This window comes from Ranitomeya variabilis, chromosome 1, assembly GCF_051348905.1.
Source record: "Ranitomeya variabilis isolate aRanVar5 chromosome 1, aRanVar5.hap1, whole genome shotgun sequence".
NCBI lineage: Eukaryota > Metazoa > Chordata > Amphibia > Anura > Dendrobatidae > Ranitomeya > Ranitomeya variabilis.
The window spans coordinates 1,052,776,045-1,052,803,527 of record NC_135232.1 but is presented as its reverse complement, the minus strand read 5'-3'; the positions used below and the strand labels follow the sequence as shown (position 1 = coordinate 1,052,803,527).

General features: G+C 45.1%; 1 protein-coding gene across 3 annotated transcripts in view; it reads left to right on the top strand.

The window, feature by feature from the left end:
- Nucleotides 1–27,483, top strand: part of SLAIN2 (SLAIN motif family member 2) — a 52,163-nt gene that overhangs the window by 4,255 nt on the left and 20,425 nt on the right. For all 3 annotated transcript variants that reach the window (XM_077279804.1, XM_077279803.1, XM_077279805.1), the window contains exons 2-3: nucleotides 12,856–13,004; nucleotides 25,766–25,933. In XM_077279804.1, coding sequence (XP_077135919.1) covers nucleotides 12,856–13,004; nucleotides 25,766–25,933 — 317 coding nt within the window. The remainder of the gene's footprint in view (nucleotides 1–12,855; nucleotides 13,005–25,765; nucleotides 25,934–27,483) is intronic.

Sequence of the window (27,483 nt, the reverse complement as noted above, 5' to 3'; positions counted from 1 at the left end):
AGCACTGAGGACCATGTAGATAGGGCTTTCAGCACCAGATAGCTTTTGGACACCAAGGATCTCCAAAGCAACGTGAGCCATGTATATAAGACTTCCAGAATGTGGTTCATACCTCTCCTGGATTTTTTTTCTCCTGCAGTTTCTTTTATTAGTAACCTCCCTGTCATTATGGTATAATACATTATGTGAGTATCTGCCATCACAGCAGGTTTTCCCTCTTGTAGAGTTCAGACTAAGCTCCGTCCGGCGTTGTCACGTAGGCTCCTGAGGTTTCTCACACTTGGGTGGATACTCTATAAGTGCTGCTGTCCATTAGGCTTTTGTAGAGTCATTCTACCAAAAGGGAAAATGTAATCTGCAAAGTTCACGGCCTGAGCTCATTATATAAAGCCTCTTACCTTGCGCCTAATAGGACATTATCAGGGAGTGCGGGGGACAGGCAGCTTGTCCTAGTGCGGAAACCGATTCCACCTCGGGTAATTGGCTTTCTATGTATCAAATCTGAAACCCCAATAAATAAAACCTATTGCTTGTTCCCTTATAGTTTGGATTCCTGTTGTGCTGGGGCTTTATAGCTGCCATGAAGGGTATATTGCCATGTCTTTCATACTGGATACAGCGTGGCTGTATTAATACCGTGCTATGTTATGGCGCCCAGAGGACAGTGTGGTTTCTTTGGGCCGTTCTAAACGTTGTCTGTTGGGCTGCGATCACTATAGATTGCAGACCGTGTCGGGTGATGCCGACATTCTGTCCCTACAGTGCCAAGTCTCTGCTGCTGATGCAATTGGAAATTTTGCAGTTGTTGCAAGGTCACTTGCAACTTTTTTTTTTTTACTTCTGCGGAATGGAGAAATTTGCATTTCAACCTTGATTTGACCACAGTTGGTGTGAATTTCACTGATCCAGCCATAAATGGATGATAGGTGCGGGTCCTAGCACATCTCTCTCGAAAACGGGGTCTTGTACAGTAGAAAGGTGCGTCTTGGAAATATACGGTAGTATGTACTAAAGCAGGGGGCGCTGATCTTGGTGCTGAGGGCACGTAACTGGGTGAAGGCAGTTGTGCAGATATTGATTTTATATATACGGTAATTATGTATTTATTTTGTAGGTACTGGAGTTTAATAAAAATGTTTAAAAAGTATTTGTGGGTTCGTCATGGAGGAGGCATCGGTGCTAGGGGTTGTGCCCGGTCTGTTACCGATGTTCCCGTCCATTGTGGGTGGCGATTTCTATGCAGCTGATATATAAGGGACAGTATTCACATCCTTATTACGGACACACATGATTACAGCTAAGTGGATTGCACTTGTAAGGTCAGCAGACCAGTATTACCCACATGTTCTGACCAGATGTACCTTTCATGCCTCGGGTTTCCTTTTTCCGTTTTTCTGCTCGGCTATACTTGGTGTAAATTCCACTTGTGTTGTGTAATTTGTGGTGTAATCTTATGCCTACTCTACTCTTATCACTATTGGAACGCTGGTAAATCCACAAGTGTAAAGGGAAGCGAACAGAATTAGTAGTGTTTTGGCCCCATCACCCAGATTGAGGGCACAGCAGTGCAGAGAACGTATTGTCCGGTTCATTCTCATTCTTATGTGGGTGGAAGCTGAGGGCGACGCTCATATTTGGATCTGACTGATCTGGGGGGAATCTCCATGGCTCAAATGCTCTATGCATTATTCAAGTCTCCTCCTTTTTATTTTTCTGGACTATTTCCTAAGGCAGGTCATTGACATAGGAAGGCTGTTAGTCGTACATCCTTGCAGTGTGATGGGGACTGACCCTATGGGATATATTATTCTTTTTGCCCCAGGACAATTCGTTACAGGAGCATTCCCATCTCCAAGGTCCTACTCCAATATGTAGTAGCTGTAATAATAATTAATAGCAAATGTCTCCAATTAAAAATGTATAGTTCCTCTAATTAACTATTTTGCTTACCCCATGTTCAGGGCATTTCAGTAGCTTAGGTATCCATGGTTATGACCATTCATATAGTCATAGTTGTTAGAGGTTGCAACCATGGATCTGGGAATGTTTAGTTTGCAAAGAAGAAGGCTAAGAGGAGACTTAATAGCTGTCTACAAATATCTGAAGGGCTGTCACAGTGTAGAGGGTTCAGCTTTATTCTCATTGTACATGGAAACATGAGAAGTAATGGACTGAAACTGAAAGGGAGAAGATTCAGATTAGATATTAGAAAAAAACTTTTTGAGAGTGATAAATGAATGCAACAGGCTGCCACGACAAGTGGTGAGTTCTCCTTCAATGGAAGTCCTCAAACAGAGGCTGGAAAGACATGTCTGAGATGGTTTAATGAATCCGGCATTGAGCAGGTGGTGGGACACGATGACCCTGGAGGTCCCTTCCAGCTATAACATTCTATGATTCTAGTATCTACGGTACAGACCAAAAGTTTGGACACACCTTCTCATTTAAAGATTTTTCTGTATTTTCATGACTATGAAAATTGTACATTCACACTGAAGGCAAGAAAACTATGAATTAACACATGTGGAATTACATACTTGACAAAAAAGTGAAACAACTGAAAATATCTTATATTTTAGGTTCTACAAAGTAGCCACCTTTTGCTTTGATGACTGCTTTGCACACTCTTGGCATTCTCTTGATGAGCTTCAAGCGGTAGTCACCGGGAATGGTCTTCCAACAATGTTGAAGGAGTTCCCAGAGATGCTTAGCACTTGTTGGCCCTTTTGCCTTCACTCTGCGGTCCAGCTCACCCCAAACCATCTTGCTTGGGTTCAGGTCTGGTAAGTGTGGAGGCCAGGTCATCTGGCGTAGCACCCCATCACTCTCCTTCTTGGTCAAATAGCCCTTACAGCCTGGAGGGGTGTTTGGGGTCATTGTCCTGTTGAAAAATAAATGATGGTCCAACTAAATGCAAACCGGATGGAATAGCATGCCGCTGCAAGATGCTGTGGTAGCCATGCTGGTTCAGTATGCCTTCAATTTTGAATTAAATTGCTAACAGTGTCACCAGCAAAGCACCCCCACACTATCACACCACCTCCTCCATGCTTCACGGTAGGAACCAGGCATGTAGAGTCCATCCGTTCACCTTTGACACAATGGTTGGAACCAAAGATCTCAAATTTGGACTCGTCAGATCAAAGCACAGATTTCCACTGATCTAATGTCCATTCCTTGTGTTCTTTAGCCCAAAGAAGTCTCTTCTGCTTGTTGCCTGTCCTTAGCTGCTAGGAAACCACTGCTATTTTACCATGAAGACCTGCTGCACAAAGTCTCCTCTTAACAGTTGTTGTAGAGATGTGTCTGCTGCTAGACCTCTGTGTGGCATTGAGCTGGTCTCTAATCTGAGCTGCTGTTAACGCATGTTTTTTTTTCTGGTCGTTCCCAGTCTTTTAGATTTGCCCATACTGTGAAAAAGTTGAGGAAGTGATAACTTTCCCTTTTGCATCTCTGCATCTGTGTCCACCACTGTTATTACCTCTTGATAACCAGCCTGCAGCCATTATGGCCTGCCTTCCCACCCACCATGTATAGCGCGACCCTCCTGCACCCCTTCTGTCCAGCGTCTGGGTTCCCTCATGGGTCCTGTATGAGGATTCACCTGGCCTCTGTTGTATTGTGCTGTGTAATATCATGGCGATGTAGCCGTGACTCGTTGGTGGGGTTGAGATGCTGTAAATGATACTCTCGGTCCATTAATATAATACTTACCGGATTAGATTACATCAGCCTGAGTCACGTCCATCAGCAGAAACGCAGCATTTTTTAATCTGTTATTTATGAGTTAATGTAAAGACTTTTCATTGTAGCTGTACATCCGCCATCCGCCCTAATCTTATCACTGTGAGGGGTCTCCGGGCCTGGGTTATTGGTGGTCCTCCACAATATGGTCTATTTCCCAGTATAGTGGCGTCATGTGTTGTCACCTCACCTATGGCCAGACATGGAAGTAAAAGGACACTCATATCAAATTTACATTAAATGTTACATTTATTGTTTAGATTTATGAAAAGAAATGAGTAAGGCCGGGCTTGTACATGCTATTAAAGAAAACCTAATAATATGGCAAAAAATGTTAGCACACTGATCAGAATTATACCTGCTCTTCTGGCAATGGTTAGTGATGGCTCCGCAGCGGCTTTCAGTGATGTTGGCCAGTTCACTTAGCGCGATGCTATAACTGACTTGTGTCACTGCCGCCTCTGTGTGCGACCCCCCCCCCCCCCCCCTACAAAGAGATCAGTGTCTGTACCAGGGACACAATATGTGACTACAGCCTCGGTCTGCTCACAGCCGGCCAACAGGATGAAGATATTGCAATCCTCTGTCGTCAGCGCACATGAGCAGGCTTTTCCATTTATAGATGTCTTCTGAATGTGAGCAGCCCAGGCATGAAGCGTCCTGCTCACCCCAGTCCGTGCATTCCTGCCGTATGCAGTTATTCCGGGGGTGGCGGTTTTTACAGTATTTTTCATGTTCAGTGCCGCTGTGCCATAAAGCTCAGTTGTGAGGTTCTTCCCCCTAAATGGTCTAATGTGGACTTTTCTTCTACATATCGTAAAGCGCGCAGACTATGTTCGCCCTTTATAAAAGGATTATGATAACATCCTATTGTTCAAATGTTAGTATTGTTGTGATGTTTGTGGCGGTGTTGTGAGATGCCCTGAAGGGGTTTTCCAGAGTTAAGGTACCTTCACACTAAACGATATCGCTAGCGATCCGTGACGTTGCAGCGTCCTGGATAGCGATATCGTTTAGTTTGACACACAGCAGCGATCAGGATCCTGCTGTGATATCGCTGGTCGTTGAATAAAGTTCAGAACTTTATTTGGTCGTCAGACCGGCGTGTATCGTCGTGTTTGACACCAAAAGCAACGATACCAGCGATGTTTTACGCTGGTAACCAGGGTAAATATCGGGTTACTAAGCGCAGGGCCGCGCTTAGTAACCCGATGTTTACCCTGGTTACCATCGTAAAAGTAAAAAAAACAAACAGTACATACTCACCTGTGCGTCCCCCGCCGTCCGCTTCCTGCTCTGACTGAGCGCCCTAAAGTGAAAGTAAAAGCACAGCGGTGACGTCACCGCTCTGCTGTTAGGGCCGGCGCTCACACAGTGCAGGGAAGCGGACGCCGGGGGACGTGCAGGTGAGCATGTACTGTTTGGTTTTTTACTTTTACGATGGTAACCAGGGTAAACATTGGGTTACTAAGCGCGGCCCTGCGCTTAGCAACCCGATGTTTACCCGGGGACCTCGGCATCGTTGGTCGCTGGAGAGCGGTCTGTGTGACAGCTCTCCAGCGACCAAACAGCGACGCTGCAGCGATCGGCATCGTTGTCGCTATCGCTGCAGCGTCGCTTAATGTGACGGTACCTTAAATCAAGTGGAGTTGTAAATGATATCCACATTTCAAGCCACTTTCTGTTACAATGTATTTAGCAAAAGTGCCTCCATCTGTGCAGTACATGATGCCTCCAAAGACTGAAGCTGTTACTATGCTGACATTGCTGTACGTCCTCTTCCAGTCCATGTCTTCAGTTGGAGAGGGCATCTGCGCCTTGACATGTCTGAGGAGCACATGTTCTCCAACATCCTCAGTGTGTGCATGATCCCAGCACGGCATATTTGCAGCACCCATGCTATGCTGCCTGTCCTACTGGGTGTTCACTGGTTTCTTAGGCCCCCCATACATGCTCCGGTAGTCATGTACTCCTCTGAACAGCTAAGAACACTAAGCACGGTCAGCATTCATGGACGGGAACGATCAAAGAGCAAAATGTGTGATGTAAAGGATGTGACAGCCGAAGCTAGAATATGTAAACTTACTGGGGGTAGTTCCCAGGTCCTATGTTACAGGGAACCTGTCAGTGGGATCAACCCTCCTAAACCGTGTATATGGGCATGTAGATTATAGGAAGCTGAATAGAATGATACCTGGGTATCTGTGATCCAATGTCTTATTGCACAGAAATCCTTGTTTTTCTTAAATGTAAACAAGCTATTAAGATCTATGGGCCGGACATAGATCTCCCCGAGAATCTGCCTCCAGAGATTATTGTAAATGAAAAGCAGCGCTACCAGTATGAGACATGTAATGACTGACAGTCTGCTCTGCTGACCTACATGTCTCACACTGGTGACTCCCCCTTTAAAGTAAAATAATCTGTGGAGGCAGATTCTCAGGGAGATCTGTGTCCCGCCCATAGATCTTAACAGCTCATTTATGTATTAAGAAAGACTTGTATCTGTCTGGAATAGAACATCGGATCGCAGATATCACCGTATTTTATTACTTGGCTTCCTATGACCTACATGCCCATAATGACGGCTTAGGAGGGGTGATCCTACTGAGAGATCCACTTTAAGGCTTTTCAGATGATTAAAAATATCTGAAGGAAACTTCCTTTAATTATTTTTGTATTTTTATTTTATTCTATAGACCTGTAATCATCAGTTTGGTTAGTGTTGGGTAAAATGAAATATTTGAAAAGTGTTGGTGCTCGTTTACATGGCGATAAATCCCCTCACTCGGTGTACACAGGGGTGTCGTGGGTTGCTTTTTGAGTGACAAATCCACTTTGGTCCCAAGGATTGCCAACTGTTCCCTTTCACAAGAATAGAGCTGTTGTCATTTACATCAGTAAGTAATGATGTGAGCTGCATGGTGTCTGCTCACTTCCAGTGCTAGTTTATTCCCATGTAATTGGGATCTACGCTCCTGAGCTTGTGTGCACACACTATCTTCCCAGGCCGTGTAGTGTTGTATTCTGCTGTTGGTAAGCTATAATGACTCCATTATTATTATAGCGCCATTTATTCCATAGCACTTTACATGTGAGGAGGGGTATACATAATAAAAACAAGTACAATAATCTTAAACAATACAGATAACAACTGGTATAGGAGGAGTGAGGACCCTGCCCGCGAGGGCTCACAATCTACAAGGGATGGGTGAGGGTACAGTAGGTGAGGATAGAGCTGGTCGTGCAGTGGATCGGTCTATCTGGTTACTGCAGGTTGCAGGCTTGTTGGAAGAGGTAGGTCTTCAGGTTCTTTTTGAAGGTTTCGATGGTAGGTAAGAGTCTGATGTGTTGGGGTAGAGAGTTCCAGAGTAGGGGTGATATGTGGGAGAAATCTTGTATGCGATTGCAGGAAGAAGAGATAAGAGGGGAGTCGAGAAGGAGATCTTGTGAGGATCGGAGGTTGCGTACAGGAAAGTAGCGGGAGACGAGGTCACAGATGTATGGAGGAGACAGGTTGTGTATGGCTTCGTATGTCATGGTTAGGGTTTTGCACTGGAGTCTCGGTTATGAGGTGCCAGTTCAGGGATTGACAGAGGGGAGAGGCTGGGGAATAGCGGGGGGACAGGTGGATTAGTCGGGCAGCAGAGTTTAGTATAGATTGGAGGGGTGCGAGAGTGTTTGAGGGGAGGCTACAGAGCAGGGGATTGCAGTAGTCAAGGCGGGAGATGATGAGGGCATGGACTAGCTTTTTTGCAGTTTGCTGGTTGAGGAATGTGCGGATCCAGGAAATATTTTTAAGTTAGTCGGCAGGAAGTGGAAAGGGCTTGGATATGTGGCTCGAAGGAGAGATCAGGGTCAAGGATCACCCCGAGGCAGCGAGCTTGTGGGACTGGGGAGAGTGAGCAGCCATTTACTTTAATGGATAGGTCTGTATGGGGGGGGGGTCAAGTGAGATGGGGGAAAGATGAATTCTATTTTATCCATATTAAGTTTTAGAAATCTAGCGTAAAAGGATGAAATAGCGGACAGACATTGTGGGATTTGGTTAGTAGGGAGGTGATATCTGGTCCAGAGAGGTAATACTGAAAACCGTGAGATTCTATGAGCTGTCTCAGGCCAAAGGTATACATGGAGAAGAGCAGGAGCCCTAGGACTGAACCTTGTGGGACTCGGACAGATAGGAGGTGGTGTGCGAGTGGGAGACCCGGAATGTCCGGTCTGTTAGGTATGACGAGATCCAAGATAGGCCGAAGTCTGTGATGCCAAGATATGAGAGGGCCAGTAATAGGAAATGGTCCACTGTGTCAAAAGCAGAGGACAGGTCCAGGAGGAGGAGGAGGACAGAGTAGTGGTGGTTAATAGGTCTTGGTGACTATAGTTAGGGCCGTTTCAGGGGAGTGATGAGGGGCCGGAAGCCTGATTGTTAGGCCTTTTTCACACTTCCGTCTTTTTCCTCCCGTCGAAATCCGTCGAGTTTTGAAAAAAACAGGATCCTGCAAATTTTTCTGCAGGATCCTGTTTTTCCCATAGACCTGTATTAACGACGGATTGTGACGGATAGCCATCCGTTTCATCCATCGTGCACTGGATCCGTTGGAAAATAGCGGTCCGTCGTGCGGAGAAAACATTCAGAGGAACGTTTTTTTCTGCGCGTCGGAAAATCAGTCAGCGACTGTTCCTGCGCTGTCTGTCGTTGGCTATAATGGAAGCCTATGGTCGCAGGATCCATCACTGACTGTCAAACACTGGAATCCAGCGACACTTCCCGTTTTTTCTTTCTGAGCATGCCCGGAACCAACGCACGTTGTCAAATTTGTGCACGACGTGGGCAACGGATGCAGTTTTTCAACGCATCCGCTGCCCATTCTGAAGTCTGGGGAGGAGGGGGCGGAGTATCGGCCGCGCATGCGCGATAGAAAATGGCGGACGCGACGGACAAAAAAGTTCACAAACGTTTTTTTGTGCCGACGGTCTGCCAAAACACGACGGATCCATTGCACGACGGACGCAACCTGTGGCCATCCGTCGCTAATACAAGGGATTGTGACGGATCGCTGAAAACGCAAGTGTGAAAGTAGCCTATGCCGTCTAAGAGGGAGCAGGAACAGAGAATTGACATCTCCATGTAGGCAGATGAAACCCTACCCTGCTGCTCCACATTATCTAATCTCAATGACTGAGATTTATCTCACCTGTAATTAAAAATATCATCTGTTTTTAATTTAAAAAAGACTGCACTGTAGCCTGTCCTCAACTTATTTGCAGTCATTTTATTTGTAATTTTTTTTTTAAATAAGACTGATTTTCATTGGGGTAAATAACAGGTGCCCAACAGGGAAGACCACATGGTGAGGCTGGCTGCATCGCCAAACCTCTGCCCAGCCACGCCGGCCAGTGGCCTCATGGGCATGACACAAAATATTGCAGCCATTGGCCCCCATAGGCGGGCGAAGCTCCAGCTGCACTGTGCGGTCTCACCCTAGTTAGTGTTTTGCGAAAGTATTGAGTTTTGGTGGGTGCCCTCTCTTGGCAGGTTTGTGATATCATGTTCTTTCAACTTGATGATAATGGACTTGATGATGCTCCGGGGATGATCAGACATTGGGATATAACTCTTTATTTATTTATTTTTTTTTAAATAACACAAACCTGACTTGAACGTCTCACAACTTTGTCCCTGACTTGTTTGGAGATCTCCTCGGTCTTCATGGTGTGGTTTGGTCAGTGGTGCCTCTTGCTTAGTGGGGTTGCAGCCTCTGTGGCCTTTCAGAAAAGGTAAAGTGTATATACTGACAGACCATGGGACCCTTAGATTACACACAGGTGAACTTGACTTCACCAACAATGTGACTTTTGAAGGCAGTTGCTTGCAACAGACAATTGAGGCTTCATATCTAAAGGAGTGAATACATACGGTATATGTCCATGCCATTTTTTAGTTATGTAATCACACAAATGTATTTTAGACCGCACATGCGCGGCTGAAACTCCGCCCCCTCCTCCCTGGACCTTCCAATGGGGCAGCGGAAGCGTCGTAAGACTGCTTCCGCTGCCCCCGTTGTGCTTTTCTTTCACAGCATGCGTCGGTACGTCGATCCGACGCACTGCGACAGGCCCATACCGACGCTAGTGTGAAAGCAGCCTAACTTGACGCTGACTTCTTGTTCTTGTCTGTCACTTCTACCGATTGCTATCAGTTGTTGAGATGGATTTCAGGTGACAACGGACAGTGGAGGCAAGCTTAGTTTTTACTTAATGTGATGAAGATTTCTAATATATTTGTCTCTTGGGATTCTCGCACCCCGACTTCGCCTCAATATAGGCAATACATACACAGATGCCAGGTGAGCGACACTGACAAGGGCCATATTGTGCTGGCTAGGTCACTGGGCCAGATCAGCAGCTCCTGTGGGCTGAAATGGTTAGTGACTGCCAGACATGGTCTGAGAATGCAAGCGGAGGCCACACCGTCATGGGGACCATAGACCTCCCGCTCCCGTCTCCAAGACTTCTCACGTGCTAGGTTATAGTCTATGGACTGTGCTAGGTTATAGTCTATGGACCTGACAAACCTACAAATTGACACACTTCATCTGCACTTTAGCTTTAAGGCTTATTCCCATCTTCAGAAATGGCTATTCCTGGATAGTGCTTGTAAATAGAAGCAGTTTTCCATACTGTCCAAAGGAGGGACAATGTGATGCCAGCCCTGGGAGAGCCCCTGCTGGAACCGCACCTGCACTCTAGGGGAGTTTTGTTTTGTTTTGTTGTTTTTTTTTTATTGGGGGGGGGGGAACCTATTGATTTAGAAGGGGTTGTCTGAGCAGTGGACAGCTCTTTTAACACTTACTTTTTCAGCTTGTTGCCTTGGAGACCGACCACCCTTTTAGACAGCAGAATAATGGTCAGTGTTCACAAACTTTTCTATTGAGCTTCAAAGCACTAAATGAAATGTTGAGGGTCGCTGGATCGTGCTGTTATCTCTTAATCCCAGCCAGCTTTAGTGCAATGCTTCCATCTAGACAACAGCAGTGTTGGTCGGTCTCCTGGGCAACTGACTGTAAATGTGCTAATATCTTAACAACGGCTGCAAATTTTAATAAGCAGTAATTTGCTAAAGTGCTTGTATTTACAATGTTTATCTGAAAATATTAATGTATGAAGATGGGAACAATACTCTAAAACAGGTGGTGAAACGTTGTGGCTCACCACGAGAGGTGGTGAGTTCTCCTTCAATGGAAGTCTTCAAACAGAGGCTGGACAGACATCTGTCTGGGATGATTTAGTGAATCCGTCATTGAGCAGGGTGTTGGACACGATGACCCAGGAGGTCTCTTCCAATTCTATCATTCTATGATTGGTATGTCAGTCATAGAACATAGGCCCCTCTGATACTTGTAGCTTCTGCACAGATGCGGTGTTCCTATATCGCAGATAATAAAGCTGCTGTGCTCAATGCTCGGCTTATTTGGAATTATTCTGTAATGTGAATGGTCGCTGTAGGAGTGTAATCCTGAGGAACCCGCTCTGAAGAGGAGACGGGGCAGCGGGGGCTGTTAGTAATGCGTTCTGTGGAGTTTGTTAGCAGAAGCCTTCAGGCTGTGATTTCACATGACTCCAGATTCTGAGCAAGATGAGATCGGACAGTGCTGCCTTTCCCTACAGAAGTCGCATTAGAAGCTTAATCATTGCATTGGCCATCTGACCGCTCATTGCTTCTGTACGGGAAACTCTACAGCTGTCCTGTCGCAGGTTGTCAGGCCGTGGACTGCTGCCCCCTCTACTCATAGTACAGGTGCTACTCTATACTGAGCGAATGTCTTCTCCCAACACCTATGTCCTATAAAACCTCGCTAATGCCACTCAGCGGCCATTGGAATATATATGTGTGGATCTCATAAATCCTGATCACAAGGTAGAAGGCGAAACTAGAACAAAGTAATGCAGCTTGTGTTTGGGTGGTGACCACACAATTCCCCTCTGGTTGCAGGCGCACCCTGGTAGTAATGACTTGGATATTATGTGTACAGTCTGCTGCTCAGTGCAGGATTGGATCAATGACACACAGACATTAAAGATCTCTCCATACAGACATCCGGACATTCTGAAAAGATCTAATCAAGATGGGAACTTTAACGTTGAATGTCATGTGAATCTCTATTTCTTTATTGTTCTAGGTCAGGAGACCATTTTTGTCTTCAGTGGTCCTCATTGATAATTTAGTCACCAGGATCCTCAGGGATTAGATGTAACCTGTGTAGGAACCTGGCGTTGCACCCGCAGGAGAAACAAAGGCATACTGCCTGTGAATAGGCTGGACCTGTCCGATTGTTTTATTTTTGTATCTATTCTTCTCTCTGGTTAATATGAGGGTCCTGAACAAGGAACCTCACTATTAGAGGGGTATCCCGTTCATGTAAATGGATGAGCCTCCCTTCTCCTAAGAATGGAGTACACCTCTGGTTAAGCACCACACTCCCCTCTAAGCTTGCCCATCAGTTCTCCTGGCTCTGCTGAGAGCTGCAGTCCACCACCCTCACAGGAATGGGGTCCAGGTCCCCACATAACTTGTCGCCTCTGTGTGAGACATTTCAGTAGAGAATGCTGCACTAAACCCCAACCACGTCCCCTTCGTTGTCAGGGTCTGGGGAAAGTGGTGGCATAACATATCCATGGTCCATCACTTTACAAGATGGCAATACCCCTTTCTGTTAGAATTCCCTTATAGGATAAGGGACAAGACAAATTGGGGGTCTAGGAGTCACATCAGCACTGTAATAGTCCTTGTTGGCTAGACCGGAAATATAAAGGTTTGTCTAATGGTTTACCTCTGACAATCTTTTGAACTCTTTTCTATACATTAGGTCCATGTATATGTGACTATCGTCAATGTTCGGACTGATGCACCGACTGGCCACGGGTCTCCTGACCTGACCTTGACCGCCTCAGAGGCATATATGCAGCTGTCCGTTTCAGGTCAGGAACCCCGCAGTCAGACATCGCAGTCCGTACACAAATGGTGAAAGATGGACGGCTAAATTCTGCCCAATACTCTGAAGTACCGAACATGTCTTTTAATATTGATCATATTCTTGGTTTCTTGTACAGGTTGTATACCTCGCCAAAGAAAAGACTATCCTCCTCACAGAAAGCGGTGAGTCCGCTAGTCTGGTGTCGACAAGTTTTTGATAGTCCAACACCTGATGTGGAAAGTGCAAAAAAGTCCCTCATCCATAGGCTCGACCAAACCATGTCAGGTGAGTTCAGTGTCCACAGGAGAATAGTCCCACTATGCGGTATTTATTTTAATGTGCAGTTACAAGTAACTTTCTGGGGCCAAAATTTTCATACTGACTACTTAGACTAGAGTAAAGCCAACTGGAGAACTGGCGGCCACAGAAAGTATTTTTCTCTTGGGTGGCATTTTTATGTCGGAGTTTGACCATCCTTATGCACTGCTATTTCCAGACTGGTCACCCCATATTTATAGTACAATTTATTTCAGGTCCGGGTCAGAATTTGTGGTTTGTATACACAGGCTGAGAAACTCGGACAGGTGATTGAAGCCTTAGTCATCATGCAAACTTGTACCCAATAATTCTCAAAAATGGACGTCCTTCATGTGTAGACTCATGCTGTAGTCCGTCTACCTGTAATACATGTACAGCATTTTGCTGTCTGTGTCCGAGTGTCCTGTTTCTTTGGCAGTTGTCAGCTTTTTTTTTTTTTTTTCCAGCTCTCAGTGAAAATTTGCAGCAACCTAAGATAGTCTGAGCCATCTTTTTGAGGAGACGAGTGAAAAGCTGAAGGGTTGAATGGTGCTTCTAGACACATGCACTCTCGTCTTGCTACGTTCCACTCTCGTGTATAAATAGGTTCATCATAGACTGAGCTGTAAAAACAGGTTTTTATTGTCTGCATTTCTTCATTTCAATAGTTATGTGTGTTTCTGAGAATATGTCATCTGTTTTACAAATTGTCTTCCAGAAAATCTGGGGCACACTGAACATTTTGTGCGTGCGGCTCTTCAGCCAAATCCCACAATAGTCATTACTTAGTATTTTATAGTGAAGCTTCCTATATAATGACATTAAAAAAGGATAGAAAATTATTCTAAAAAAGAAAAATGGTTACATTTGTGAGTAAACTTTAAGGGGCCAATTCATCAGATAAAAAATAAAAAATATTTGCACAAAACACAGTTGTGCAAATAATCTGTCAACTTTTGTTTTCGCCCCGGCAACTCTTTGAAAAGAAGTCTAAGGCTACGTTCACATTTGCGGTCAGCACCGCAGCGTCGGGCGCCGCAGCGTCGCCGCATGTGTCATACGCCCCTATATTTAACATGGGGGCGCATGGACATGCGTCGCACTTGCGTTTTGCGTCGCATGCGTCACTGCGGCGCCCGCGTCCGGGAGCAGAGGACGCAGCAAGTTGCGTTTTTGCTGCGTCCAAAATCAATGAAAAAAAGGACGCATGCGGCACAAAACGCAGCGTTGTGCATGCGTTTTGCTGCGTTTTTGTTTGCGTTGTGCGTTGCGGCGCCGACGCTGCGGCGCACAACGCAAATGTGAACATAGCCTAAGCCTACAAGAAAGGATGTGGCCCCCACAGATTTATTATAATTAATAGCTGAAATTCAGACCCTGGAAAGCAGGCATAAGAATTCGAGGTCCTCTGAGACTTTGGTCGAGCTCACTACAAAAAGGCTTGAACTTAAAGGCCTGCTGGATAGACGGTTTATGGGTGACAAGGAAAGAACTAAAGGGTTTTTCTACAAAAGAGCTAATGTTTGCGGGCGCCCTCTAGCACGACTGCTTCATCCCAGATCGGGTCCCACCCTTATCTCATCACTCAAAAATGATAAGGGCCAACTGGTCCATAGTAATGAGGAGATCCTAGAGGTCTTTCAAAAGTTCTATAAATCTCTATACAACATTAGGGGCAGGTTCGCTGATTTGGATCCCACCACGTTGAAAAATAAAATTAAATCTTATATGAATAGGATCAAGGTCCCGTCCCTACTTGAGGCGGATTTGGCTGTCCTGGAAAAGGACGTAACCCCTGAGGAGCTGTCAGAAGCTGTTAAATCCACGTCCACCTCTAAATGTCCTGGGCCGGATGGGTTCACTCCCTTATTCTATAAATCCCTTCTATCTGACTTGCTTCCCCAAATGGTCCTCACCTTTAGGCCGGCGTCACACTGGCGAGTTTTACGGACGTAAGAGCGCAGAAACTACGTCCGTAAAACTCGCATTACATACGGCACAATTATTCTCAATGGGGCTGCTCCTATTAGCCGTATATTACGGTTCAGTATTATACGGCTTTCTACGGCCGTACAAAATCGCAGCATGCTGCGTTTGTCAGCGTATTGCGCAAAAAAAATCGCTAATGAAAGTCTATGGGGGCGAGAAAAATACGGATTCCACACGGACCTGCAGTGTGACTTGCGAGAAATACGCAGCGGTGTTAGTGAAAAGTCGGTAATTCAATTGCCGGCTTTTCATTTCTCCTGCACAAACCCGACAGGATATGAGACATGGTTTACATACAGTAAACCATCTCATATCCCCTTTTTTTTTGCATATTCCACACTACTAATGTTAGTAGTGTGTATGTGCAAAATTTCAGCGCTGTAGCTGCTGAAATAAAGGGTTAAATGGCGGAAAAAATTGGCGTGGGCTCCCGCGCAATTTTCTCCGCCAGAATGGTAAAGCCAGTGACTGAGGGCAGATATTAATAGCCAGGAGAGGGTCCACGGTTATTGGCCCCCCCGTGGCTAAAAACATCTGCCCCCAGCCACCCCAGAAAAGGCACATCTGGAAGATGCGCCTATTCTGGCACTTGGCCACTCTCTTCCCACTCCCTGTAGCGGTGGGATATGGGGTAATGAAGGGTTAATGCCACCTTGCTATTGGAAGGTGACATTAAGCCAGATTAATAATGGAGAGGCGTCAATTATGACACCTATCCATCATTAATCCAATTGTTGGAAAGGGTTAAAAAACACACACACACATGATTTAAAAGTATTTTAATGAAATAAACACAGCGGTTGTTGTAATAATTTATTGTTCTCTCAATCCATCAGGAACACCCTCGCTTGGAAAAATAATAAACGCACAAGATACATACCTTCTGGTGAACCGTCTCGTCCCACGATGTAATCCATCTGAAGGGGTTAACTAATATTACAGGCAGGAGCCCTGCTAAATGCAGCGGTGCTCCGTGCCTGTAATCCCCGGCGAATGAATGAAATGTAGGTCATTGACCTACATTTCCTTCAGTCGCGGTGATGCGCCCCCTGGTGGATGTCCTCATATGACCTGGAGCGTGGGAAAAAGTTCCCAGGCTGCAGTTCATGAGAACATCCAGCAGGGGCGCATCACCGCGACTCAATGTAAGTACAGATCACTGCTTTCCTTTCAGCACCCGGGGATTACAGGCACGGAGCACAGCTGCATTAGCAGGGCTCCTGCCTGTAATATTAGTTAACCCCTTCAGATGGATTACTTCGTGGGACGAGACGGTTCACCAGAAGGTATGTATCTTGTGCGTTTATTATTTTTCCAAGCGAGGGTGTTCCTGATGGATTGAGAGAACAATAAATTATTACAACAACCGCTGTGTTTATTTTATTAAAATACTTTTAAATCGTGTGTGTGTGTGTGTGTTTTTTTAACCCTTTCCAGCAATTGGATTAATAATGGATAGGTGACATAATTGACGCCTCTCCATTATTAATCTGGCTTAACGTCACCTTCCAATAGCAAGGTGGCATTAACCCTTCATTACCCCATATCCCACCGCTACAGGGAGTGGGAAGAGAGTGGCCAAGTGCCAGAATAGGCGCATCTTCCAGATGTGCCTTTTCTGGGGTGGCTGGGGGCAGATGTTTTTAGCCACGGGGGGGCCAATAACCGTGGACCCTCTCCTGGCTATTAATATCTGCCCTCAGTCACTGGCTTTACCATTCTGGCGGAGAAAATTGCACGGGAGCCCACGCCAATTTTTTCCGCCATTTAACCCTTTATTTCAGCAGCTACAGCGCTGAAATTTTGCACATACACACTACTAACATTAGTAGTGTGGAATATGCAAAAAAAAAGGGGATATAAGATGGTTTACTGTATGAAAACCATGTCTCATATCCTGTCGGGTTTGTGCAGGAGAAATGAAAAGCCGGTAATTGAATTACCGGCTGTTCACAGATATCGCGCTGAATGAAATCTAAATACAGAATATATATATATATGTGTCTCAATGACATATATATATATATATATATATATATATATATATATATATATATATATATATATATATATATATATATATATATATATACACTGTATATATGTTTTCCCGAACATTTGAGCACATAAATCCATTAGATGTCGGTTTTGCAAGCCTGCGCGAAAATCTCGCAGTACGGATGCCATACGGATTACATACCGAGGATGCCATGCGCAAAATACGCTGACACACCCTGACTACGGATCACTATTTTGGGAACATTTCTCCGTATTACGGCCGTAGTACGGACGTAAAAAACGGACCGTATTGTCTTACGCCGAGTGTGACGCCGGCCTTAATGCGATTTCTGAGGAGAATAGTTTTACCCCCCAGTCTCTAGAGGCTCATATTTCTGTTCTGCTAAAGCCTAATAAAGATCCCCTACTGGCCGGGAGTTATAGGCCAATCTCCCTGATCAACGTCGATGTAAAATTATTTGCTAAGATATTGGCTGACAGATTGTCGGGACTTCTCCCATCTATTATCGACATTGATCAGGTGGGCTTTGTCAAGGGCCGGGAGGCGCGGGACAACATTATCCGGTCTCTTCTCCTTATTGAGAGGACCAAGATGCAAAAGTCCCCTCTTTGTCTTCTGTCGATTGACGCGGAAAAGGCCTTTGATTGAGTCCATTGGGATTTTCTACGGGAGACCCTGACCCATATTGGCTTACAATCCAATTTCCTGGGGAAAATTATGTCATTATATTCAAAACCCTCAGCTCGTGTTAGAGTCAATGGATCTTTGTCCGATCGTTTTTATATCCAGAACGGTACTAGACAAGGCTGCCCGTTGTCGCCCCTATTATATGTTTTAGTTATTGAGCATTTGGCTAAGGCTATCCGAGTTAATGACAGCATCTCAGGGATTCAGGTTGGAAACTCTAACCATAAAACGGCCCTATTTGCCGACGACATCCTCCTCTTTGTCTCTAACCCAGTCGTCTCTTTTCCAGTGCTTATGAAGGAGTTCGAATCCTTCGGGGATTTAAGTAACTTCAAGATTAATTACTCCAAAACTGAGGTCCTAAACATTTCTCTATCTTCTTCCGTGGTGGCTTCCTTGAAGCAGGCCTTCCCCTTCAGATGGCAACGGGATCAGATTTCATATCTCGGGGTGAACCTCACCTCGGATCCTCTTCAATTATTTTCTTTGAACCATCAGGTCATTTTGAACAAGGTGGGATCCCTTCTGGAGTCTTACGGCCCATTGAGGCTGTCGTGGCTCGGTAGGATTCAGGTGGTAAAGATGGATATCCTGCCGAGATTTCTTTATATCTTTCAGGCAATTCCCATTTGGCCACATAAATCGTTTTTTATTAAAATACAGTCCTTGATTTCCCGTTTTATCTGGAAGGGGAAAACACCGAGGGTGAGTTACAAGGTTTTATCTAGGCCACGCCAGTTTGGTGGGGTTGGTCTACCCAACCTCCGAAACTATTGCAGGGCGGCCATATTAGTTCGCCTTTTGGACTGGAAATATAAAATTAAATTTAAAAAATGGGTAGAGTTGGAACAAGAATGGTCCGATTTGCCTCTTCAGTATCTTCAGTGGATCCCAAAGCAATATGCTCTTCAACGGGGGAGATTTTCCTTCTTAACCTCAGAGGCTATGAGGGCATGGCACTGCAGTGGGGTGAAGGGGTCCGCTCCTTCTGGGGCCAGCCTTCTTACACCTATTTTTTGCAACCCGGCATTTCCTCCGGGCATTCACAGGAAAGCCTTCATGGGATGGAAATACGAGGATGACATACGGGTTGGTGATATCTTACAGCGTGGCGAGATTCCCACCCTCTGTTCCCTCCAAACCCAATCTCTCTCCACTAAACTTCTATGGTGGGAGTACTTGCAGGTCCGGTCTTTCCTGGCCTCTTTGAATTTGCCTAGGGGTTCGAACTGTAGACTCTCTCCCTTGGAACTGTTGTTTGCCGGTGGTGACGCCCCGAGCAGGGGAATCTCTTCCCTCTACTCAATTTTTTCAACACCTGACTCTGACGCAAGGCTCTATTTCCAGTCTGCTTGGGAGAAGGATTTAGGGCGGACTCTGTCGGATGAGGATTGGGAGCGTTGCTTCCTGATGAACCATAAACTCCCGAGTTCCAGTGAGGCCTCGGAGAAGGGGTATAAACTGCAATATAGGTGGTACCTCACACCTGACAGGTTACACAAATTTTCTCCCTCAATTTCAAACTGCTGCTGGAGGTGTGGAAATGGCATTGGCTCCCTTTTGCATGTCTGGTGGGACTGCCCCTTGATTAGAACATTCTGGGACCAAGTGTTCCGAAATTATGGTTTGATCACAGGCAAGCACATCACCGGTACTCCGGAGATGGCATTGCTCTCCATGATTCCCGGTTCGGTGAGATCCCAAAAAAAGGACATCCTTAAATTTTGCCTAGCGGCTGCTAGAACGGTCATCCCCCGCCGATGGCGAGACCCGGTTCCCCCCGATGTTGTGGAGTGGTTTTCAGAATTTGAAACCATCTTTAGGATGGAGGAAATTGAAGCAGACCTTTCACAGACAAGGGTCTCCTTCTTAGGTACCTGGACTGAATGGATTCTATTTAAAGATTCTGCTCGTTTCCCTGACCTGTTTACCTGAATACACCTGTCTATTCTACAGTCGATTACTAAGCTACTCTTCCTTTCTTTTCATGTTCTCATTTTAAATCTTTTCTTGAGCCCCACCTAATTGGGCTCCCCCCTCTATTTTTTCTTCTTTCTATCTCCCCCCTGGGTGAGCTGTTCACCTTCCACCAGCTCGGTGTGATAGGTCTGTACCATGATTTACCAGTTACTTTTATAATGATACCATCTGCGTGCATGTCTCGCTTTAGGGGACATGGGCGAACTGATTTTAGGTATGCTTTACTTTATTTACGGTAATGAAAGTCCTCGCCTGTTGCGGGGGCAAGGAGTCATTGCTTATATGTTAAAGATACTGTAGTCATTCTTGAGGGTTTACTCCCTCTAATTTTTTTTTTTTTCTCTCTTTTTTGTAAGATTTATGCAAGGTTTGTGAATGAGTGTTTTTTTGTGTTACTCTTCTCGAATTGTATATTATAAGAAAAAGTACTTTGATCATTGACGTAGTTTTCAACTACTGTTTTTCTTGTAAAATTCTCTTCTCTTTAATAAAAATATATTTAACCATAATTAATAGCTGAAATATGCTCCAGTCCATGACTGAGGAACATTTTTTAGGATGCTGTCACATAGGCAGCCAAAATACGTGCCTGATTCTTTATAAGTGAACTCTGCTTTCATCAAACTCTGCAAAAATCATGTTGAATATATGAAACTTTGATATACATTATCAGCGAATTCTGCTTGTTTCTCCGCTAAGGCCACGTTCTCACTGTCAGTATTTTACATCAGTATCTGTACGCCATAATCAGGAGTAGAACAAAAAGAGGAAAAGTATAATGGAAACAAGTCACCACTTCTGTATTTATCACCCACTGCTGCTTTGGGCTTACAAATACGGATGTAAAATACTGCATGTGAACGTGGCCTTGTAAGCCACTTCTACCGCCCCCTTGCTTCCTGAATTCGCCATTCACTTTGGCAAAAAAAAACAGCTCAACTCTGTCTCAAGACGAGATATTGCCAGCACTGTGAGGTATCGGGTTCTAACTCCTATTATAATCTATGGAAAGGTGAGGAGCAGGGAGAGGAAACAGGCAGACACAGAAAGATGGTGCTGAACTTTTTGACAAATCCTTTAACTCGCACAGAGCTGGTTTGTTTAGGTGGATAAAAAATCTCTATATATAATTACCTAAGGGGTACTTCCGTCTGTTTCTAACTTCCGTCTGTCTGTAACGGAAATCCTGGGTCGCTGATTGGTCGCGGCTGGCCGGCCGCGAACAATCAGCGATAATGGGGCGGGATTAAACACCGCTTCACTTCTTACTATTGATGCTGCCTATGCAGCATCAATAGTAAAAACATAGAATGTTAAAAATAATTTAAAAAAAAAAGATTATATTCTCACCTTCCAAAGTCCGCCACAGCCTTTCCCGCTCCTCGCGCTCCGGTCCCAAGAATGCACGGCTGCAATGCCCCGAGATCACGTGGTGGTCTCGCGAGACTGCTACATGATCACGGTTTATTGCCGCTAGGCATTACTGGGAACGGAGCGTCGCGAGGAGCATCGGTAAAGGCCTCGGCTGGATCCAGGGGCCAATGGAAGGTGAATATATAACTAACTAACTATTTTTTATTTTAATTGTTTTTTTAACAGGGATATGGTGCCCACATTGCTACATACTGCGTGGGCTGTGTTATATACTGCGTGGGCTGTGTTATATACTGCGTGGGCTGTGTTATATACTGCGTGGCTATGCTATATACTACGTGGCTGTGCATTCTAGAATACCCGATGCATTAGAATCGGGCCACCATCTAGTGGTTTATAATGTCAGTCCTTATGAATTACTGCCCATGAATGTGTCTGTCAACTCTTCCTCCCTGGATTTATATTGCAGAATTAAGTTAACATTTTCTGTTTTCTGTGTGTACAGCAGATTTTGGGTTTGGGCTGGTCGCATTTTGGCAATCCTGTAGGATTAGATTGGATTAGGGTCTCTGGCTGGCATTCGCTCGGTTACCACTTGTTTTGTCATAGTTGAAGGAAATGTGGTCATCTACTATATAATTGTCTAAGGGTCACTTCGCTGCTATTAACCTTGTGTGACCAACTTTTTACTATTGATGCTGCCTATGCAGCATCAATAGTAAAAAGATCTAATGTTAAAAAAAAATCGTTATGTACTCACCGTCCATCGGCCCCCACATCCAAAACAGGCCTTTCCCGCTCCTCGCGACCCTCCGGTAACCGGTCCATGCATTGCGATCTCGCGAGATGATGACGTAGCAGTCTCGCGAGACCGCTACGTCATCTCGCGAGACCGCTACGTCATCTCGCGAGACCGCAATGCACTCTTAAGACCGGAGTGCGCGAGGAGCGTCGGTAACCGCTTCGCCTGGATCCGGGGCCAACGGAAGGTGAGTATATAACTATTTTTTATTTTAATTCTTTTTCATAACAGGAATATGATGCCCACATTGCTATATACTACGTGGGCTGTGCAATATACTACGTGGGCTGTGCAATATACTACGTGGGCTGGGCAATATACAGTTATATGAAAAAAGTTTGGGCACCCCTATTAATCTTAAGCTTAATGTTTTATAAAAATTGTTTGTTTTTGTTTTTTGCAACAACTATTTCATTTTCATATTTCTAATAACTGTTGGACACAGTAATGTTTCTGCCTTGAAATGAGGTTTATTGTACTAACAGAAAATGTGCAATCTGCATTCAATCAAAATTTGACAGGTGCATAAGTATGGGCACCTCACCAGAAAAGTGACATTAATATTTAGTAGATCCTCCTTTTGCAAAAATAACAGCCTCTAGTTGCGTCCTGTAGCTTTTAATGAGTTCCTGGATGAAGGTATTTTTGACCATTCCTCTTTACAAAACAATTCCAGTTCAGTTAAGTTTGATGGTCGCCGAGCATGGACAGCCCTCTTCAAATGATCCCACAGATGTTCAATGATATTCAGGTCTGGGGACTGGGATGGCCATTCCAGAACAGTGTAATTGTTCCTCTGCATGAATGCCTGAGTAGATTTGGAGCTGTGTTTTGGATCATTGTCTTGCTGAAAGATCCATCTCCTGCGTAACTTCAATTTTGTCACTGATTCATGAACATTATTGTCAAGAATCTGCTGATACTGAGAGGAATTCATGCGTCCCTCAACTTTAACAAGATTCCCGGTGCCGGCATTGGTCACACAGCCCCAAAGCATGATGGAACCTCCACCAAATTTTACTGTGGGTAGCAAGTGTTTTTCTTGGAATGCTGTGTTTTTTTGCCGCCATGCATAACGCCTTTTTGTATGACCAAACAACTCAATCTTGGTTTCATCAGTCCACAGGACCTTCCTCCAAAAAGAAATTGGCTTCTCCAAATGTGCTTTTGCATACCTCAGCCGACTGTTTGTGGCGTGCTTGCAACAACGGCTTCTTTCACATCACTCTCCCATACAGCTTCTCCTTGTGCAAAGTGCGTTGTATAGTTGACCGATGCACAGTGACACCATCTGCAGCAAGTTGATGCTGCAGCTCTCTGGAGGTGGTCTGAGGATTGTCCTTGACTGATCTCACCATTCTTCTTCTGCCTTTCTGATGTTTTTCTTGGCCTGCCACTTCTGGCCTTAACAAGAACTGTACCTGTGTTCTTCCATTTCCTTACTATGTTCCTCACAGTGGAAATTGACAGGTTAAATCTCTGAGACAGCTTTTTGTATCCTTCCCCTGAACAACTATGTTGAATAATCTTTGTTTTCAGATCATTTGACAGTTGTTTTGAGGAGCCCATGATGCCACTCTTCAGAGGAGATTCAAACAGGAGAACAACTTGCAAGTGGCCACTTTAAGTAGCTTTTCTCATGATTGCATACACCTGGCTATGAAGTTCAAAGCTCAATGAGGTTACAAAACCAAAAAAAGTGCTTTAGTAAAAAGTAGGTAGGAGTATTTTAAACAAGAAAATAAGGGTGCCCATACTTATGCACCTGTCAAATTCAGATTGCACATTTTCTGTTAGTACAATAAACCTCATTTCAAGGCAGAAACATTACTGTGTCCAACAGTTATTAGATATATGAAACTGAAATAGCTGTTGCAAAAAAAACAATTTTTATAAAACATTAAGCTTAAGATTAATAGGGGTGCCCAAACTTTTTCATACGACTGTACTACGTGGGCTGTGTTATACACTACGTGGGCTGTGTTATACACTACGTGGGCTGTGTTATACGCTACGTGCGTGGGCTGTGTTATACGCTACGTGCGTGGGCTGTGTTATACGCTACGTGCGTGGGCTGTGTTATACGATACGTGCGTGGGCTGTGTTATACGCTACGTGGCCGGCCACAAACAATCAGCGACAGGCAATTGGCGCAGGATTTGAACCACGCTTCGCTAATTGGTCGCGGCCGGCCGAATCCTGTGTATTCAATGTATTCTAAAATCTTCATAAATAAACTATATACATATTCTAGAATACCCGATGCGTTAGAATCGGGCTACCATCTTGTCTTTATAAATGTCAGTCACCATGAAAAAAAATCAGTGGTACCATCGTAAGAACAAATATCTGCAATCTAGACAGGTTTTTAAGGGTTTTTTGGGGGTTGTTTTTTTTTATTGATTGTTTTGCAAAAGGGGAAATCTGTTCTAAAATCCACTTCACATGGGACAAGCGGATGTGATATTTGGGCTTGTATAACCTGGTTGACTTGCATTATACTTGGTAGCCTAATTTCAATGTAAACTCTGTAACCGATATGTCATTTATATTTTTCTTGGGTTTCTTTCTGTTCGGGCAGCATGAGTTTGATGACTGGTTCCCTTTAATTTGGCTTCATGAATATTCCTAACATTTAAAGGGACATTGTTCGCTTCCCCAGTTACCCCCTCCCCTCAAAACCACCACCATGTGTTTATTGCCCTTTATATTTTCCTAACAAGCCCTTTTTTTGTAGCTCACAGATTTATTTAATCAGCATGAAATCTATTTTTATAGCTGCAGTGGTGATATGCTAGTTAGTGGGTATCTAGTTGTGGGGGCATTTTTTACCCCAGACTTACCCCTGTGGGTGTAAGTGATGTGATTGGCAAGAGTGGCATCACCACTGGCTCTTTGCAGATCTGTCTCTCCCTGGCCATGTGCAGTGACAGTGTCCGCACCATGGCTTCATCAGCGATCAGTGTATGCTCAGGGAGGCAGCGGTGACGTAGGACGCAGGCGGCCATGATATTTACAATGAGCCGGTGCTAATGGCGGGCCGAGTCCTTTGTCTTCCCTGCCACCCAGGGAATGTGCAGTGTGCCGGTGAGACTGTGTACCTGCACATTGGCAGATATTTGCATTGCACTGGCAGTAACACCACCTTTACAGATTGTGTCCGTCACACCTACAGGGAAAACCACCTCCCCACAGTCACCCACTAAACAGCATGGCGTGACCACTCTTAGAATAGATTTTAGGCAAATTCAAAACTGTATAATGAACAAAAAGGGGCTTGTTAGGAAGTATATAAAGGCATCAGCAAATAGTTTGGGGGTCCTGGGGAATCTGGCAGGTTACATTTATTATGTCTCGTGAAGCCAGATTAAGGGAAACCAATATCATATCAATAATTCAACACAATAGCAGCCAGATGTGACCCACTCTGAAACGCTGCGGTGCATCAGTGTGAACACACTCTGAAAAGCCACCAGTGATGATTTGTCTGGGCTGAGCAGTCCTGGGTGGGTCCTCCGTGGGGTCTCACTGCTCTGATCCTTTTCACTGTCAACTGGAGCAGGGCAGGGACAAGCCGGCAGGGACCTGACTCTGACTACTCGGCCCATACAAGTAGTCACCTTTTCAGAGTATGTTTGTTTTGTTTTAAATTCCGCTGCTCTGAAGTTCCTGCCTGCTATCATCTGCTGCCTGTGGTTCGGGCAGCATGGATCTAATGGCTGCTTCCCTCTCATACGATGCGTGTCTGCTGCGCCCCAGGGTGGTCAGTATGAGCGATAGGCGTCCAGGTGAGTAAGGTGGAGAATGATACTATTACAGCCTAACACTGGCCTTGTAGGAATCGGAGGTATATACGTTCCGTGTGTCTGATTCTCTGTTGATGATTTTCTATTGCAGCCAGCAAGAGGCAGAGTATGTACAGCATTCCCTACAGCTCCCCCGGCTACGCCAACCCTTACAACATGAATCCTAGTGGGAGCCCATATAGCAGCGGGCTCAGCTCGCCCTCCTCCACCCTCGGGAGACCGCCGGTCGTGAGGCAGCTGGTTCTGCCGAGTAGCACAGGTGAGAAATGTACAGCGGTCTGCAGTGCACAGGAGGTCGGATAGGACGGGGCTGTCGGGGACTCTGTACAGAATGTGGCTTCGACTAACCCATCTGTATTAATCACTTGTGCACAGGCTCCAATGTACCACGTAAAGGACCAAGTAAAGGGGTGTACATATCTTGTAAAGTTATGGTGTATTCAATCAACCTCTGTGGCCACCATCATTCTTGCAAATGAAGGGGGCGCGCACTGGTTTCCTTCACTGTACAGCACCGACTGATCCTATTTACTTACATGGAACTTTCTTCTGTTCTCTGCACCGCCCGGTGTACTGAAGGGGTAATGTACATGAGCATGCATCAGGGGAGGCAGCGTTTTATGGCCTTTACAAGGGGGCATGGCCTTGGGGTTCCTTGGGGGTTGTCTTTAGGCTGCTCTGCATTATTACCATGCAAGCCACGCCCCTTTGGTAAAGGCCACAAATATTCACACTCAGTAAGAAGGCCCATATCTTTTGAACCATATGGCGGATTTTTATTTTTTTTTTAAAAAAAAAGAAACCGTATACTTGGGAGCTTGGCAGGCACTGGCCCCTTTGACCTGGGGTAGTACACCCATTTCTCTAGTTCATTGCATGCTCCTGCACTTTCCCGCTCTCCCACATTTCACAATCCAGATTCCATACATTATTACATGGATCTTAGACCTTTGATGGTCACCAGTGTGTATGGACGGCTTGGCACACTGGTTTGAGCAGGTTGTGGTCCTGTCAGGGTGGAGTAATGGGTCCAGACGACTTCCTGCAGAGGTTTCCTGCACAATACAAGTCCGGCTTGTTAATTGGTGTACTTCTGCGGACCGTATATGTTGGCCGTGTTTTCTCTCCCCGTCTGCAGTAATTACACCCTTGTACCGTGTTATGACTCGCTGCCTCTTTTGTTTCCTGAGAGACACATTATTTTCCAAACAGGAGAATATTTTTGGCCGGGCACAAGCTTGTGACTATCATGTTACTTGTTCTACAAAGCAGGGCCGGGCCTGGCACGCACCCAGATATAATGTATTACCGGCTACTTTTCCTATATTCAAAGTCAAGTGCCACAAATGATATATATATAACCGGTGTTCTTGGCGCAGGGAGGCTGCTGGGTTGTGTGTCTTACATGCCTAATGACACAAGAAAATTAAAGAACAAGGTGTAACTTCACATTGTCGAAAGATTTATCAGAACTCTCTGTCTGACTCATATGCTAATAATCACATAATCATTTCTATAATAGTCGTAAGTTCCCAGAACGCAAGACTATCTTGGATCTCATTCACACACTGCTCTGCTGGGGGTCAGTCTGGTGGGGCACGAGCCCTCAAGTACCCACCTAATGTACAGGACTGGTGCTGAACCTTTCTGCTGGTAGGATCTCTAGAATTGGGGACAACTGGCTCCACAAGACAATAATAACCACTTGTGCTCTTAAGGGCATGTCATCAGAAAATCACACAGTGCTGAAATCAGATTTTATTATATTAAATAAGATTATGTAATGTATAAGTTGACCCAAGTAGAAGC